Raw genomic sequence first — 18221 nt, 5'->3', positions numbered from 1 at the left:
TTTTTCTTATTGACATATATTTAAATTAGTTAGAATCATATTATCTCTTCAAATAGCATTCAAATTTTTCCCCACTTAATATTACAACAGAAGAATTTTGCTGTGATGTTGCACAATTTTTAAAAACATCTCTGTTAAAAACTACATGTTCTTCAGAGATGTGCTGTATTTACTTACCCATTTCTCCGATGTTGGCTATTCCATGTATTTTCCAATTTTCCACAGCTCTTAATAATTGTATTGAAAATATTTGTACATAATGATTTTTCTCTTTTAAAATTATTTTCTTTTCAGGTTTGTTCCTAGAAAGATTATTGTGGAGACAATGTAAAAAAACAAAGTAATTTCTATTTCTCTGTAGTTATTTCTAAATCACTTTTATTAATACTGTCTTATTCCTACTTTATGTCTCTGTACTCTTCTGATCTGTTGGGGAGTCCACCTCAGAATAAGGGAATGCAGTGAAGCTGTGCACTTTGTGTTCACATATACATAAGATCTACATTTTGGATCATTAAAAAATAAAGCTCTTTATCTATTATCTTGAACGGAAAAGAAACATTTTTTGCACAGAACATTTTATTATAGCAGTGTTTTCTCTTTTCTCCCCTTTGGAAAATTTATGTCCCTGAACTTCCTCATTCTACTGGCAATGCAATATCTTGTAACCAGGAATGATGGATAATGGATGTTATGGGAGGATGGGAGGAGGAGACATGAGAATGCATATGGCAGAAACATAATGGAGTGGGAGGATCTCATGGATGGATGAGCTGCTGCTGTTTGGTAATAAATTTCAGGGGGGATCACTAAAGGCATTTAACAAGGATACTTTTTATGGCTTTATATGGGCAAACATACATTAGTATACATAGTAAATGTCCAATAAATATTTATTGACTGAGTGAACATGTAATAGGTACTTACAGTGAGTAATATATACCTGTTTGTGTGTGTATACATGTATAGTACTTTATATCTTATATAGTAGACTATTTCTATTTTCCACATTAAATTTCTACTTTTTTGGGTGTGTTTGTTTTTTTATTGTAGAAAAATTGGTTTTTAAAATATAAATTTTGGGTGTACATCATTGCATTTTGATTTCTGTTTGGATTACATCATGTTTACCAACCAAAGACTAGTTAAAATCCATCACCATGCTCATGTGCCTAATCAACTCTTTCGTCCTCCTCCCTCCCGCTTCTCCTCTGGTAACCACCAATGCAATCTCCATCTCTGTGTGTTTGCTTGTTGTTTTTATCTTCTATTTATGAATAAGACCATACAGTATTTGACTTTCTCCCTCTGACTTGTTTCATTTAGCATTTAATGCCTTCAAGATCCATCCATGGTATCACAAATGGCCAGATTCAGCATTTTCATGGTTGAGTAGTATTCCATTGTGCATATATACCACATCTTCTTTATCTAGTCACTCCTCGATGGGCACCTAGGTTGCTTCCAAGTCTTGGCTATTGTGAATAAAGCTTCAATGAACATAGCAGTGCATGTATTTTCATGCATTCATGTTTTCACATTCTTTTTTTTTTTTAAAGATTTTATTTTTTCCTTTTTCTCCCCAAAGCCCCCGGTACATAGTTGTATATTCTTCGTTGTGGGTTCTTCTAGTTGTGGTATGTGGGACGCTGCCTCAGCGTGGTTTGATGAGCAGCACCATGTCCGCGCCCAGGATTCGAACCAATGAAACACTGGGCCGCCTGCAGCGGAGCGCGCGAACTTAACCGCTCGGCCACGGGGCCAGCCCCCATGTTTTCACATTCTTGGATAAATACCCAGCAGTGGATTAGCTGGATCATATGGTAGACCTATTCTTAATATTTTGAGGAATCTCCATACTGTTTTCCATTGTGGCTGCAATAATTTTCACTCCCACCAGCAGTGTATGAAAATTTCCTTTTCTCCACATCCTCTCCAACACATTATTTCCTGTCTTGTTAGCTATAGCCGTTCTGACCAGAGTGAGGTGATATCTCGTTGAAGTTTTGATTTGCATTTCCCTGACAGTTAGTGATATTGAACCTCTTTTTGTGTGCCTGTTGTCATTCTGTATATCTTCTTTGGAGAAATGTCTGTTCAGATCTTTTGCCCATTTTTTTAATTGGGTTGTTTGCTTTCTTGTTGTTGAGGTGTATGAGTTCTTTATATATTTTGGATATTAACCCATTACCAGATAAATGGTTTGCAAATATATTCTCCCAATTGTTAGGTTGTATTTTCATTTGTTGACACTTTCCTTTCCTGTGCAGAAAATTGTTAGTTTGATGAAGTCACATTTGTTTATTTTTTCTATTGTTTCCATTGCCTGGTCAGACATGGTACTTGAAAATATGCTGCCAAGACCGATGTCAAAGAGCATACTGCCTATGTTTTCTTCTGGAAGTTTTATATTTTACATTCAAATCTTTAATCCATTTTGAGTTAATTTTTGTGTACGGTGTAAGATAATGTTCTACTTTCATTCTTCATTCTTTTGCATGCTGCTGTCCTGTTTTCTCAGCACCATTTATTGAAGAGACTTTCCTTTGTCCATTGTATATTCTTGGCTCCCTTGTTGAAAATTAGCTGTCCATAGATGTGTGATTTATTTCTTGGCTCTCAATTCTGTTCCATTACTCTGTGTGTCTATTTTTGTGCCAGTACCATGTTATTTTGATCACTAAAACTTTGTAGTATATTTTGAAGTTAAGGATTGTGATACCTTCAGCTTTGTTCCATTTCTCAGGATTCTTTTTGTTATTTGGGGTGTTTCATGTTTTTTCTTATAAATTTTCATAAAATATTCATTTCATATAAATTTTAGGATTATTTCTTCTATTTCTGTGAAGAATGTATTTGGAATTGTTATAGGGATTGCATTGAATACGTAGATTGCTTTAGGGAGTACGGACATTTTAACTATGTTAATTCTCCCAATCCAAGAGCATGGAATGTCTTTCTATATTTTTAAATTTCTTTCAAGAACGTTTTATAGTTTTCAGTGTACAAGTCTTTCACACCTTCGGTTAAGTTTATTACTAGGTATTGTATTTTTTTTCATCGTGATTGTAAATGGGATTGTATTCTTAATTCCTCTTTCTAATACATCGTTTTTAGTGTATAGAAACACAATTGATTTCTGTATGTTGATTTTGTATCCTGCAACTTTACCATATTCATTTATTATTTACAAAAGTTTTTTGGTGGATTCTTTAGGGTTTTCTATCTATAAAATAATTTCATCTGCAAATAGTGACAATTTCTCTTCTTCCTTTCCAATTTGGATTGCTTTTATTTCATTTTCTTGCCTGATTCCAATAATGTGTTAAATAAGAGTGGTGACAGTGGGCATCCTTGTCTGGTTTCTGTTCTTAGAGGGATAGCTTTCAGCTTTTCTCCATGGAGAATGATATCAACTGTGTGTTTGTTATATATGGCCTTTATTACATTGAGGTACTTTCTTTGAATACCCATTTTCTTCAGGGTTTTTATAATAAATGGATGCTGTGTCTTGTCAAATCCTTTTTCTGCATATATTGAGATGATCAAGAGAATTTTATTATTCATTTTGTTAATGTGGTATATCACGTTGATTGATTTGTCGATGTTGAACCATCCCTGCATTCTTGGAATAAATACCGCTTGATCATGTTGTATGATCTTTTTAATATATTGTTGTATTGCATTTGCTAGTATTTTGTTGAGGATTGTTGCATCAATGTTCATCACTGATATTGGCCTGTAATTTTCTTTTCTTGTGTTGTCCTTGTCTGGGTTTTGTATCAGAGTAAAGTTATCTTCATAGAATGAGTTAAGAAGCTTCCTCTCCTTTCAATTTTTTGGAAGAGTTTGAGAAGGATAGGTTTTAAGTCTTCTCTGAATGTTTGGTATAATTCACCAGGGAGGCCCTCTGCTCCTGGACTTTTAGTTTTTGGGAGGTATTTGATTACTGTTCAATCTCCTTATTGGTGATTGGTTTATTCAAATTGTCTATTTCTTCTTGATTCAGTTTTGAAAGGTTGCCTAATTGTAAGAATGTAGGCATTTCTTCTAGATTATCCAATTTGTGGGCATATAGCCTTTTGTAGTATTCTCTTGTAATCTTTTTTATTTCTGAGGTGTCTGTTGTAATTTCTCATCTTTTGCTTCTGCTTGCATTTATTTGAGCTTTCTCTCTTTTTTCTTGGTGAGTCCAGCTAAAGTCTTGTCAATTTTGTTTATCTTTTCTAAGAAACAGCTCTTAGTTTCATTGATTTTTTTTCTATTGTTTTAGTCTCTATTTCATTTATTTCTGCTCTGCTTTTTATTATTCCCTTCCTTTTGCTTATTTTGGACTTTGTTCTTCTTTTTCTGGTTCCTTTAGGTGCACTGTTAAATTGTTTATTTGAGATTTTTCTTGTTTGTTGAGGTGTGCCTGTATTTCTGTAAAATTCCCTCTTAGAACCGTTTTAGCTGTATCCCATACATTTTGGCATGCTTTTTTTTTGTTTTTGAGCAAGATTAGCCCTGAACTAACATCTGCCACCAATTCTCCTCTTTTTTTCTGAGGAATACTGGCCCTGAGCTAACATCCATGCCCCTCTTCCTCTACTTTATATATGGGATGCCTGCCACAGCATGGCCTGACAAGTGGTGCATAGGTCTGCACCCAGCATCTGAACCAGCAAACCCTGGGCCACCAAAGTGGAGCATGTCCTTGCCACGCCTTGCCTCAGTAATTGTTTCAATTCTTCTTATTTCCCCTGTGATGTTTTCTATCTCTTCAGACATCTAGTATCTGTCACTTATAAATTATCTATAGGACAACATCTGATGTGTAATTTACTGAGAAAATATTGGGCTATGTACATGAGATCTAGACTCTTCATCTGCCTGTGACTTTATTCACTCATTTTGGTGCCCCATGCTCCTCAGCTTTTCCCTGTGACTGAGAGTTTACAAACTGTAACTCTCAGGTATATTTTTAAAAGTTAGAGTTATGCTCTCTTCCAGGAGAATTCTCATTAGAACCCAAAGCTCTAACTGTGGAAAGAAAGACATGGTCAATAAATATCTGTAATAAGCAGACACATTAGGGAAATATATAAGTCATTGTTGACACACCCTCCCCAGTACCTACCATAACACATATACTATTCATGTGTGTTTCCTCACCGTGCCAACCATAGTTCCTGGCATATTGTCTGCAGTGTCTGGCACCTATTGGGTGATGAATAAATGCTTAGTGAATCACCACTTCTCATGTTTAAAAATACGCATTCTTCCCCAGCCCATAAACCCAGGCATTCAAGATTAAGATTTTTTATTTTTCCTTTTTCTCCCCAAAGCCCCTTGGTACATAGTTTTGTAGTGTTTTAGTTGTGGGTCCTTCTAGTTGTGGCATGTGGGGTGCCACCTCAGCATGGCCTGGTGAGCGGTGCCATGTCCGCACTCAGGATCCGAACAGGCAAAACCCTGGGCTGCCAAAGCAGAGTGTGTGAACTTAACCACTCAGCCATGGGGCTAGCCCCACTCCCTTCTTTTTATGAGATTACTCTAACACATGCATTTGCAGTAGGGATGGTATCTCTCCCAAGTAGGTAAAAATGGTTTCTTGGGAGATGAAAATATCTTACTTTTTTATGTATAGAGCTCAGATATGCATAAATACATAAATAATATATCTGTGGTGTTAATATTTTAGGGTAGTGATTAGGGGAATGGAATGTCTAAAAAGGTGCCTCAGGGGAGCAATAATGAAATAGAAATATTGAGGAGCACTGTCTAACCCATGGTTAGGTGAGAGCATGGAGTAGTTTTAGAATGTTAGTAAAGATATTCCAAGTGCAGAGGTTGGCCCATCACTTGTGAGGATCATATTTTGTAAAACTGACTCTTCCTTCTCAGGAGGCTTCCCAGGGTATGTAGTTGAATCATGTCGATGAACAAGTTGTAATCTGTGAAGTATGTTGTAAATGTAGGATATTGATATTTTTTACTATTGAAGATGGAAAAAGCATAAAGACTATAACCTCAAATATTTCTAAACTGAAAACATGTCATTTAAGAGTACAAATTGTAAATATTTCTAAACTGAAAACATGTCATTTAAGAGTACAAATTGTTATGGAGGGAGACAGAATTAATCCTTATTTTTTCTGGCTGAGGTACTTTTTTAATCTTTAATAATGGCAACAGTCCTTCATTTAGATGAGATATAATTTTAATAATACTCTTAAAAGATGAAAGAGCACCAGATTAAGTGATAGAAAAATTTGGTCTTGGTACTAGCTGGTGGCCAAGAATAAATCCTATTAACTTTTCTTCATTTACATTATCAGACAGATGGATCGTTGTATGGCCGTTCTGTTCTTGAAAAAGAGACTTTAGCTGAGGAGCAAATAATTGAATAGTTAACACCACGATCTGATTTTGTGCTTGTGGAGCATCAGCTTGGCCTGGCTCCAGTGAAGTTCAGCCCCTGGGAAAAGTGGGATCATTGCAGGGGTGGATGGGAATTCACTGTAATGGTGATTAGCTCCTCAGCCAGTAGAGACACAGCCTCAAAGGGATGTAATTGCAATGATGCAAGTCTGCACATTTTGAAATTGTGTGCCATTTGAAAATGGCACTGTGCCCTCTTTTAGACCAGGTCTATTACTCAAAGGGGGACATCTTATTAATTATGTTTCTTCTAAGACACAGATTGCAAACTGTTTACAAGTTAAGCTCAAAATGCAGCCAAATGGCAGACACAGTTCTGTAAATGATCTTGTAAACAGCTTAGCTGGCTGTCTTTTTTGGCAACATTTTCTATTCAGATGAAACTTAAATTCCTCTACCACCACAAAGGTTGTTTTCTACTTAAGTCTTTGGACACTTACAGCATCTGTTTTAAATCTTTCTTTAAAATCATTAGATACTCTGGTCCTATCAGAATAACTTCCCGTGAAATGATTGGATGATTTGTTCCCAGCGCAGGTCTTACTTGCCTCCACACTTGGATTTGCTGTGTTGAAACTCTAATATGTCATGATTCCCAGCTCTTTTGTAGATGAAAGTTCATGTGAGTGCATCCTGCATGGGGCCAGGCATTTGGTGACGCTGACAGGATCCTAGAAATTTTACTTGCACAACGTCTACCTTCTACTTACTGGGTCCATCAGGTAAACTGCCTTTTGGAGGCAACAGAGATGACATCAGACTGAGTTTTGGAGGTGACTAATAACTTGAATATTAAACATGTTATTATTACTTTGAACTACCATTTTGAAATCATTGAAATAATTGAATCACCTATACACACAGACAATTATGTTATGCTTAAAATGTGTCAGCAGTTTACCAGTTTTATCTGTACATACAAATTGCAGCTTTGGGATGTAGAGCCTTGAGCTATTAACAGCTTTTAGCTTGATTTACTTTAATTTCTTTGAAAAATTATTAAAACTTGAGAGTCTACATTTTGGCCTCTATCCAGATAATGAGATTAGCAAATAAAAGAGTGTGTTCTTGTTTCAGAGATGAGCTCTTAGGAAAGGAAGGAACAGCACTAGCTGGGTATGTCTAGGATGGTTTTAGAGAGATCTTTCATGCAACTCTGTCTCTGTGTGTGTGTATATATGCACATATACATACTATACATGTATATAGTTCTATATATGTTTCTGCTTTTCTCTTGTACTAATTTTCTTTTACCTTTATTTTTCTACTAATTACATTTGAGAATGAACCTATATGGTGTTTTCTTTCTGTTTTGATTAGTTAATGATACATCAAATTTCTGGCTTTAATTTTTAATGTAGAGATGAATCAGACTTTAAAAATGTATTTATTTATCTATCTATATAAAAGCACACATGTTCATTTATGAGCAGCTCTGCCCACAAGTGTGGTTTTGGTGCCGGTGCTGAGGGTGGTGCTGAAGATTTGCTCAGAGATGAGGTGATGATGTCAAGAAAGGTCATTCAGGGATTAACCCAACTCCTTCTGAAAACATTTCAAAACACATTAATTTTGTATCTATGATGGTATAGTAGTTTCCACCCCATAAAAGTACTTTGGTAGAATTCCATCCCTGCACATGTCTCGAGGAAAACAAAGTGAATTAGGATGAGTTATAAAGAGGAAAAAGTCTTTTTAAAGCCTTTAATTCGAGACATATACTATTGATGATCTATGTGCCCACGGCACAGATCTTCTGAGGAACACAGGGCCACTGATTGTTCATTAAAAGCTAATGACCCAGAGGCACTTACTAAACACATTGCTATCACTTCTTATTATCCAGGATTTTATTGAAGAAATTATTTTGCTTCCTAAGAAATTGAGACACAAGAAACACATATCAGCTATAAAATCAGCTTCTTGGATTCATATCCAGGCTCTATCACTTACTAACTGTAGCCTTAAGCAAATCAATTATTCTGCTTTCTCTCAGGCATAAAACATGTCCAAATGTAGCCAGATGTGAGAATTATATGAGAAAATAGGTATCAAGTACTAGCAAAATGTGTGCTCATTCTGCACCCATGGCCTTTCCCACTGTCCTAAAGAGACTGAGGTGTGTGTTCTGGCAGTAAGAGCTGGGCTGGACTGCAGTGGGAGGGAGACATTCAAAATGATGATGTTGATTTCTTGGGAGAGAAGGGGAGGGACGGGGGGTGAGGTTCTTGAATATCAGATTGAGAAGCTTAGATATGTATTAGTATTCAAAAGAGATTTATGATAAATTCATAGATTTTTAGACAGAATGGGCATGATTATCTTCCCTAGTGTATTTTCTTTTAAAATATTTGAAATCATGAGATGACTCAAAGTAAATCTTACTTGGAAGTGTAAACATTTAATGCAGATAAGAGCCAAGCTGCTGTGTTTGAAAGGGCCAGAGTCCCTGAGATGCCTCCTTTGAAGCCCTAGCATTCCACTCATTTACCACAACTGTCTCATTCTCCAGATGAGGAAACTGAGACCCAGTGTAGTGAGCAATCTAACAAAGTATCCTAGGAGTTAGAGGGACAACCTGCAATAAAACCTAGTTATCTTGATTTCCAAGAATGTGTTCCTTCTACCTCATTAGGGCTACTAAACAACTTTTGAAGTTCTTGGGCTGGAGGTGGGAGAGGTGGGGGTTAGTCCATATTGTGGATTTATAAAGAGTGTCCCAGCTGTTGTATACTTTGTTTAGTAAGAGGGATAATTCTAATAATGGGTCTTTGAGTATTTACAGGAGTCTTAAATAACATATAGTTTACATGCCCATTTAAAGCAACAATCTCTAGTATATTCCTACCAAGTTACAAGTTAGTCTGCTTAAGTAACCCTATGCTACTGAAGCGATTATTTTACTTTATCATTTGGCTGCAGGAAAATTGTATTTAGCTAGTTGAGGCCACTGTTCACTACTTCAATGGTATAGCGTAAAAGTTGAGAACTTGTGTTTCAAAATGAGATTACCTGGATTCGTAATACCCAATCATTTTACATGTGATGTTTAATGTCTCCAAGTCTCAGTTTCCTCATCTTCAAGATAGGATTTGTGAGAGTACACACCTCATGTGATATGAAAAATAATTACAACAATGCATGTGACATACCTAGCACCTTGCTGTACACAGCGTAAAATAAATTACTTGTTTTATTGATATTTTAATTATTCTTTAGAATTGTTTGCTTCATCTGGAATCATCCCTTCACAAGCAAAAATGGAGGGAATAATTTACACAGATTGAGGCTCATGTGCATAGTGTCAATTAATTTGGATCTGGTTCTTCCTGGAGCAGAGAAAGAGACTTAAGGTTTTCTTTTCTTTAATCAGCATATCTGGAAAACAGTTAGAATCTTGGAAGCTTAGTAAATGGTTGGAAATTCTAGGTTCAGGATTGGATTTATATATATATATATAATTAATTAGAACAGGCTCTTTGTTATGAAATTGCCATTGAATTTTATTGTGGAGTTGTTTAGTGAAATGAGCACAGAAAGCATAAATTGATCTCATTCAATTATTATGAAAATGAAATTATACCATGAATCACGGTGTGTCTTTCCCATTGAGTGCCTGATATTATCATCAGATAAGAATATAGCTTGCTATTGGTATTGATTTTGAATCAGGAAAAGCTGGATATGAATTTGGCCTCAATGTTTACCAGTGGTGGAAATTTGGCATCATTTTTTCACCTCTCTAAGCTTCAGTATCTTATCTCTAAAATGAAGAAAATGTCTCAAGGACAACCCACAGGCTGAGAGATAATAGGGAGTCATTGAATATTAGCAATATGTTATAATAGTATAATAATAATAATCCAATTTTAGAAAGAAAAAATGTAGATGGAAAGATCATAGTTATTAAAAAGTGGAGAATCCTTGGGTTATGACCAGTTTGTCTTAAGAGGCTCTTCAACTAGCACACTCAGGTGCTCAACAAATATATGGAATAAATGAATGAGAATTTATATGAAAGGTTCCAAGATCTTGATTCTTGGGTGATAAATGGAAGTGATAAATGGAAGTCAGTTTCCTAGGTTGATGTTTCCAAAAAGCAGAGGCTGAAAGAAGAACTTTTATGTTGGTGGGTTATTTTGGAAAATGAAATGGAGGCATGAACAGGGAGAGTGAAACAGGGACAGAAACAATGTTAATCCAAACTGTTAAGCTGCTTACAGTTTATCCACCGGCTTCTATCTACAGATGATCTAGGGTCTCCTTAAGGTGTGTTAATTCCTTCATCTTTCCAGATGTGTCTATGCACCAGAAGGATGAAACAGGGTCTTCTAAGTGTCTCAAGCAGCAAGTATCAGGAAAGAAAGTAAAAGAAACACTAGTGAAAGAAGGTGTTGTTGGAGGAATCAGTAAGATCGAGCTGTTGTCAGGCTAAAATTGTTAGCAGGTGGTTCATGTATCAATAGCTGGAGAAAAAAGGTAGGTCAAGAGGGTGTGAGACAGAGCACAAAAATGTCCAGTACATTCAGTGATTACTAATTAAAAATACTATTCTTCTGTAGATTTTCCAGCTCAGAGCAATGTGCTCACATCAGCCCTCAGTAAATGGAGACTCCAAACAATATGACTGAATTCATTCTTTTGGGCATTACAAAGAATCTAGAGCTGCGGAAAATACTCTCTGCTATCTTTCTAATCATGTATGTGTCCACCATTTTGGGAAACCTACTCATTGTGGTAACCATGATCATGAGTCAGAGTCTGAGATCACCTATGTATTTTTTCCTTACTTCCTTGTCTCTCATGGATGCTACCTACTCTTCTGTCATTGCCCCCAAGATGATCGTGGACTCCCTTTCTGAGAGCACTACTATCTCCTTTGAAGGGTGCATGGCCCAGCTCTTTGCAGAGCATTTCTTTGGTGGTGTGGGGATCATCCTTCTCATTGTCATGGCCTATGACCACTATGTGGCCATCTGTAAGCCCCTGCACTACAGAACCATCATGAGACCTCAGGTGTGCTGCCTGTTGCTGGGAGCAGCCTGGGTGGGGGGATTTATCCATGCAGTAATACAGCTTCTCTTCATGTATCAAATACCCTTCTGTGGTCCCAATGTCATTGATCACTTTATGTGTGATTTGTTTCCATTGCTGAAACTGGCCTGCATGGACACCCACATCCTGGGCCTCTTAGTCATCCTCAACAGTGGGGTGATGTGTGTGACCATCTTCCTTATCCTCATGACTTCCTATGTGGTCATCCTTCACTCCCTGAAGTCTCACAGCTCTGTAGGGCGACATAAAGCTCTCTCCACCTGTGGCTCCCACCTTACAGTGGTCATCTTGTTCTTTGTGCCATGCATTTTCTTGTACATGAGGCCTGTGGCCACTTACCCCATAGACAAGGCAATGGCTGTGTCCTTTACTATTGTTGCACCCACGTTAAATCCCTTGATCTACACCTTGAGGAACACAGAAGTGAAAAATGCTGTGAAGGAACTGTGGATGAAACAAGGGATGCTGGGTTGTCACTAGCTTACATGCTAAGAACAAATCTTTCCTACAAGGACAATGAGGTCTTGCTCTCCCTTATTCATTCCAATCCATTCAGTACACAGCAGACAAGGGTATGTTTTAAGTATGCAAATCAGGTTAAGATACTACAGTCAAGTTGCTGCTTACCTCTCCAGTGCACTTTGTACTTGATCTCTTTTCTCACGAGGCTCTGACTATTCTCTCTCTCTCTCTCTCTCTTTATAAAGTGTCTTTTGAATAATTCAAGCATTTTCCAGTTCAAGGCCTTTGTTGTTAATCTGATCGCTGTTAGAATTCTCTTTTCCAGAGATTTTGCTTGGCTGGCTCCATGTCATTTTTTCCATTTTCCGACGGACTTCCACCTCCTTAGTCAAGTCTTTCCTGATGCTTTTCTCTAATCACTCCCCTCAGTTGTTCTCTAGCTCTTCAAGAGGTTATATTCTTAATATCAATGATCACAAACTGTACTTTAAAACCTTATTTGTTGGTTTTTATTTTCTGTTTTCCCCACAAGATTGCAATCCCTGGAAGGGCAGGGATTGTGTTTATTCACTCATGATATGGGTAGACCACTGCCAGTCACCCACTAGGTGCTTAATAAATATTGTTCAATGTATATAAGTCTAAAAGAGACTTTTTTTGATATTTTAAGTTTCATAGGTTGGGTAAGAACTAGGGGAGGATAAATAAATATAAGCACTTTACAAGTTAGAATTTTCCCGGTGTCCCTGCTGTCAAATTTCCTTTTGGAAGCAAGTACAATCTCCGATTAGTAATTTGCTATTTAATATGGAAGCTACCACTTTACCAAAATTTTCCACTTCTTTTTTTCAACCTTTTGAGAAGCAGAATAAGAATCTATCATGCTGGAGTCAAGATACTTCAGAATCTAATGTCTATGTCTTGAAGATATATATTCTTTATGAGAAACAGTAAAACTCTATAGATCTATTTTTTTAAACTATGGGAGAATGATTCTTCTTGTTACATTCTGGATTTGGGTTTCTAAATCCAAAGGATATTTATTTTCTCTCAGATCCTTCTTTGGCTGTCACTAGAGAGACGCTAATGCCTTTTTAAACTGCCTGCCTTGACTAGGTAAATGGGAAGCCTAAGGTCATAGCATGATTCAACATTCTGTTGTGGTTTTCTTATTAAAAAATATGATATATATGATGACAATAATGGCAATATTAGTTACAATATTTCAAACAAAAATATTTAAATCAAGATTTTTATTTTTAAATACAAAATGAATATGTGAAATAGATGTCTTGCATTAATTATTACCAACTATTTTTATTAGGTTCATTTATTTACTGAAAAATGTCTGCTGAGTTTTACAAAGTCTCAGATACTCTTCTAGGATCTGAGTATACAGTGATGGATGAGACACTGTGTTTTCCTCTGTCCTGGGGCTTACATTCTAGTGCATGAGATGAACAATATATGCAAATGAAAATAAAGTCATAGAATGATAACGGAATCTCAGAAAATTGTAATGGTGTGTTGCATGTGTCACTGGGTAACTCTACTTGGATGGACATGGGGGCTTTTCTAAGAGGTGACTTCTAAATTAAGATCTGAATGATGAGATAGAACCATACTTAAGCATTACAGTGGGAACAACAATTAAGGCAAAAGAGAAAACCTTGTGCAGAAGCCCTATGGTAGGAACTAATGTAAAGTGAAGAAGGTCAGGGTAATCAGTGCACAGTGGACGACAGAGAATGTAGTCCAAGTAGAGATGTGTAAGATAAGCAGGGTCCTTATCAGGGAATGCCATTATTTATTAACTCTCAAGTTCAAAAACAGCATGGATGTCAAAATGACTGTTAGTATAACAAAAATCAAATCCTCATGAGCTTATAGATGACACAGCAATTTGGTAGCAAAAATCTTTGTGCAGAGCTTCCATTTAAGTTTTGCTATGTCAATAGTAGTAGAACACAATGTTTGCTGCTTGCTTACAACACCTTAAAGTGAAATTTCTGGATTCACTTTACAATTCTTCCCCTTGCCTGATGCCAAAGAAGAAGAAAATGCCTATGACTGTGTAATAACGTTGACCTCTGTAAGAACCTTATAATGATCATTTTCTATTTTAATTACAGAATTAAAGAACTGAAAGGATCATAATCAGATCCCTAAATTTAAATATTTGTAATATTTTTCATAATTTTCCTAGTGTCAAAGTAGGTCTAGAATCTACATCTTCTATTACATAGGAAAGAACTGTTCTGACCTTTCATGCTGAAATCATTACCTGTCAGATTCTGTAAATTCTTTCCTTGTCTATTTTATAGGTCCCTTAAATTAATTCAAAGTAAATAACTTTAATCATTACATATCACTTATCAGCTCAATGCTTTTTTTTTTAACAGTCTGACTTCTGAAACAAATCTTGCTTTTAGTAATTTTAAAATTTTTCTTAATTTAATTATTTTGTTGAGGTCATATTGCCTTATAACATTGTATAATATCAGGTTTATGTTAATATATATGTTTCTGTATGGACTACATTGTGTTCACCACCAATAGTCTAGTTTTTATCCATCACTATAGATACGTGCCCCTATATCCCTTTCACCCTCCCCCAATCCCTTCCCCTCTGGCAATAACTAATCTATTGTCTTTATCCATGTGTTTATCTTCCACATATGAGTCAAATATTGTGGTGTTTGTCTTTCTCTGTCTGGCTTATGGCTTATTTCACTTAGCCTAATGCTCTCAGGGTCCATCCATGTTGTTGCAAATGGTACAATTTTGTCTTTTTATGGCTGAGTAGTATTCCATTGTATCTATATATATCACATCTTCTTTATCCACTCATCAACTGATGGGCACTGGGTTGCTTCCATATCTTAGTTATTCTGAGTAATGCTGTGATGAACAGAAGGATGCATAAATCTCTTTGGATTGTTGATTTCATGTTCTTTGGATAAATATTCACTAGTGGGATAGCTGGGTCATATGGGTGCCCACACTTGACACTCTTATTCAAGATAGTATTGGAAGGTTTGGCCAGAGCAACTAGGCAAGAAAAAGAAATAAAAGGGATTTGAATTCCCAAAGAAGAAGTGAAACTTTCACTGCTTGCAGATGTCATGATTCTATTTATAGAAAACCCTAAAGAAGCCCCCAGAAAACTTTTATAAATGATCCATAGCTACAGCAAAGTTGCAGGGTACAAAATCAACATACAAAAGTCAGTTATGTTTCTATACACCAATAATGAACTAGAAGAAAGGGAAGTCAAGAATACAAGACCATTTACATTTTCAACAAAAAGAATAAAATACCTAGGAATAAATGAAGAGATGAAGACCTATACACTAAAAACTATAAGACATTGTTGAAAGAAATCACAGAAGCCGTAAAGAAATGGAAAGATATTGCATGCTCATGGATTGAGAGAGTGAACAGAGTTAAAATGTCCATATTACCTAAAGCAATCTACAGATTCAATGCAATCCCAATCAGGACCTCAGTGACATTCTTCACGGAAATACAACAAAGAATTCTAAAGTGTATATGGAACAACAAAAGACTCCAAATAGCCAAAGCAATCCTGAGAAAAAAGAACAAAACTGGAGGTATCACAATCTCTAACTTCAAAATACACTGTAAAGCGACAGTAATCAAAACAGCAAGTTCCTGGCACAGAAACAGACACATAGATCAATGGAACAGAATTGAAAGCCAAGAAATAAAACCTCAGAATTGAATAAAGCCCAGAATATAAAGCCCAGAAATAAAACTCCTCATTGACTCCTCTGGTTATTCTGACACCTGACTATTCTTCTTACTGGTCAGGTATGTTCTAGATGTAGGGCTTTTACATAGGCCGTTCTCTTTGCCAGGAACACTTTCTGCCAGTCATCTGCATGACTAACTCACTTTAGGTTCATAGATGGGAAGAACCAATATGTTAAGTAGTACTGCCCTTAGATCTGGGCAAGCAGGGCCACTGTTCCTGGCTCCACACTTTGAAGTGTCTTCTGTGAAATTTCTTAAGTTTTCTTCCAGTGTCTGGGACTGAGCCAGTGCCTTCTGGTGGGGAACCCCAGCCCAGACCAGACCGCATGAGTAACATTCCGGTTTTCCCTCTTTGGAGTGTTCTTTGATACTCTATTCTACCCATGGGGTCAATCAGATGGCCCAGGAAGCTCTGGATTCTGTACCTATGAAGCTATCATAGGCTCTGTGGCCAGAACCTTGGTTCCAGGAGGGCAGTCGGGCAAGCAAATGGCTTCCACAGGCAAACTCATTATTTCTTTCATAATAATTGTACTAAGTTGCTTAGTAGAATGGTGTTTACATGCTGATTTTGGGTGACACAGCACAAATTCAAGGATATGGGCTATCAATGGTCCCCTGCTGACCCTTGGCTTGGATCAGGTATGTGGGCCATTCTCAGCAATCACTTGTTCATGGTCTGACTGCAGTGCCACCCTCTATAGTGCTGCAGATGCAGGCGGTGGTGGCATCCATCTTATATCTTGTACATAGTTCCTGCTGAAACCAAAAGAGGTCACCCTTGCTCTTCCAAAGGCTCAATGCCACGTGTCGGACAGCTCAGAGGTTACTGTACTTATCTCCTTCAAGGGCTTTTAAAACCTTTGCTCTGCAATGCTGACTGGCCCTTTCTTGCCTCCCCTGGATGTGGTGGCATTGTGCTTTCCTGTGTTGGTCTTAAACCACGTGTGATGAGGGACATAACTTACACGAATGGGACCACTTTTCTTTGTCTGGGCTCAGGTCTTTCATCTCTCCTCCCTGCTGGTGGTAGTGTGTGGAAGGCAGGGCTGTGGTTAGTGTTGAAAGACATCACATTCCAAGAGTGCAGTGGGCCTACAGAGCTCAAGGGAAGACATGCTTGGAAGGTGAGTAGTTGTCTACTCACGGTATAAAATTCCTAGCAGTCAATTTAACGTGACTGAGAAATGAATTATTGCTCATATTTTCTTGTATGCTCTGGTCATCAGATTTGTGTTTGTGCTCATTATTAAGGAAATATCATTTAGAGAGTCATTGGAGGCCACTATCAATGGATGGTCTGATAAGTGACAAAGCATCATTAGTTATGATGTAAAACACTGTTAAATACCTAGTATTTAGGAACTTCAGAGGCATTGTTCCAACATGCAAAAGTTCTGAATAGAACAAGAAGAAATGTATTCTGGAACTGAATAGGAAGAGAGGTGCTTGGACACCAGGAAGAATCTTTCTGTGCTCTGACTAAACAATAAACAAATATGTAAGTATCTGCTTTATATCCGTGTTCCTAAATCTCCATCACTAAATCACTGCATTTTGCACCATCTCATGAATTTTGTAATTATTCTTTAGTTACATTGTTTATTATTTTTTTTTACATCATATTGTTTATACAGTCAGGGGTGTTTTAAAAAATATTTGACTGGTTCTGCATACCCTAGGGGAGGCTTTTAGAGACATCAATTCTGTGATGAATTAATAACTCTCCCCCAAAAGACAAAGCATATTTTCAAGGAAATTGAACAACCAGTTCTAAAATTTATACGGATGTGTGCCTGTGTTCCAATAGCCTTAACGATACAAACAATGTGAGAGGAACAGAGATGGGGTATTGGATCTACTAGGTATCAGAACATATCATAAAGCTCTTGTTTGAAAACATTTTGCTATACCAGTAATAAAGAATTCTAAAGAACAGAAGAAATGACCCAGAAATTGAATCATCTATCTTGGGGGTTGTAGTATAAGTTTTGTAATTTAATAAATGATCAAGGTGAAATTTTAAATCTGTGGGGAAAAGTAGACTATTGGATAAATTCTGGAAGGGCAAACTGCTATTTATGTCCACTCTCCTCATCCTCCCATTTCTCACATCTCTTCATGCCTGTCTCTGTCTTTCTCTCTTTTCTGATTTGTAGTTTTTGCTGAATTCACTCTATCTTTGCATAAATAACATTCTTGTTATATCAACCACCCCACTCCATCTTCACACTATTACTTCCATATTATCCCCACTTGCTTCCTCTAAGGAAACAAACAATAAAGGATTAAATAAAGCAGGGCATGGAATAAAGTTTGAAGCAGGGACCAGCATTCAAGGATTTGTTACTGGAGTCCTGCTGTTGAGTCATATTTTTAAATATCATCCTGTCTAGGAGTGTGATTGATGTCAGACAGTGTCCTGTGTCAGGAAAACCATCTAAAATTTCAATTGAAACAACAAAAAGCAAAAATTTAAACCTCTCCCCCACACAAAAAAAACA

The 18221-nt window shown here is 36.8% G+C and overlaps 1 protein-coding gene and 1 long non-coding RNA gene across 2 annotated transcripts in view; one reads left to right on the top strand and one right to left on the bottom strand.

Moving 5' to 3' along the window:
• Positions 1–177: 177 nt before the first annotated feature.
• Positions 178–18221, bottom strand: part of LOC139074345 (uncharacterized) — a 52827-nt gene continuing 34783 nt past the window's right edge. The window contains exon 4 of the long non-coding RNA XR_011523859.1: positions 178–302. This is a non-coding gene — a long non-coding RNA (uncharacterized lncRNA). The remainder of the gene's footprint in view (positions 303–18221) is intronic.
• Positions 10887–12005, top strand: LOC103567509 (olfactory receptor 4C6-like). Its single transcript, XM_008544188.2, has one exon. The coding sequence runs from the start codon at positions 11029–11031 to the stop codon at positions 11956–11958; it is 930 nt and encodes a 309-aa protein (XP_008542410.2). The 5' UTR covers positions 10887–11028; the 3' UTR covers positions 11959–12005.

The sequence above is a fragment of the Equus przewalskii genome, chromosome 11, assembly GCF_037783145.1.
Source record: "Equus przewalskii isolate Varuska chromosome 11, EquPr2, whole genome shotgun sequence".
NCBI classification, from domain to species: domain Eukaryota; kingdom Metazoa; phylum Chordata; class Mammalia; order Perissodactyla; family Equidae; genus Equus; species Equus przewalskii.
The sequence above is the reverse complement of the archived record's forward strand: the minus strand, read 5'-3'. Positions and strand labels throughout refer to the sequence as shown.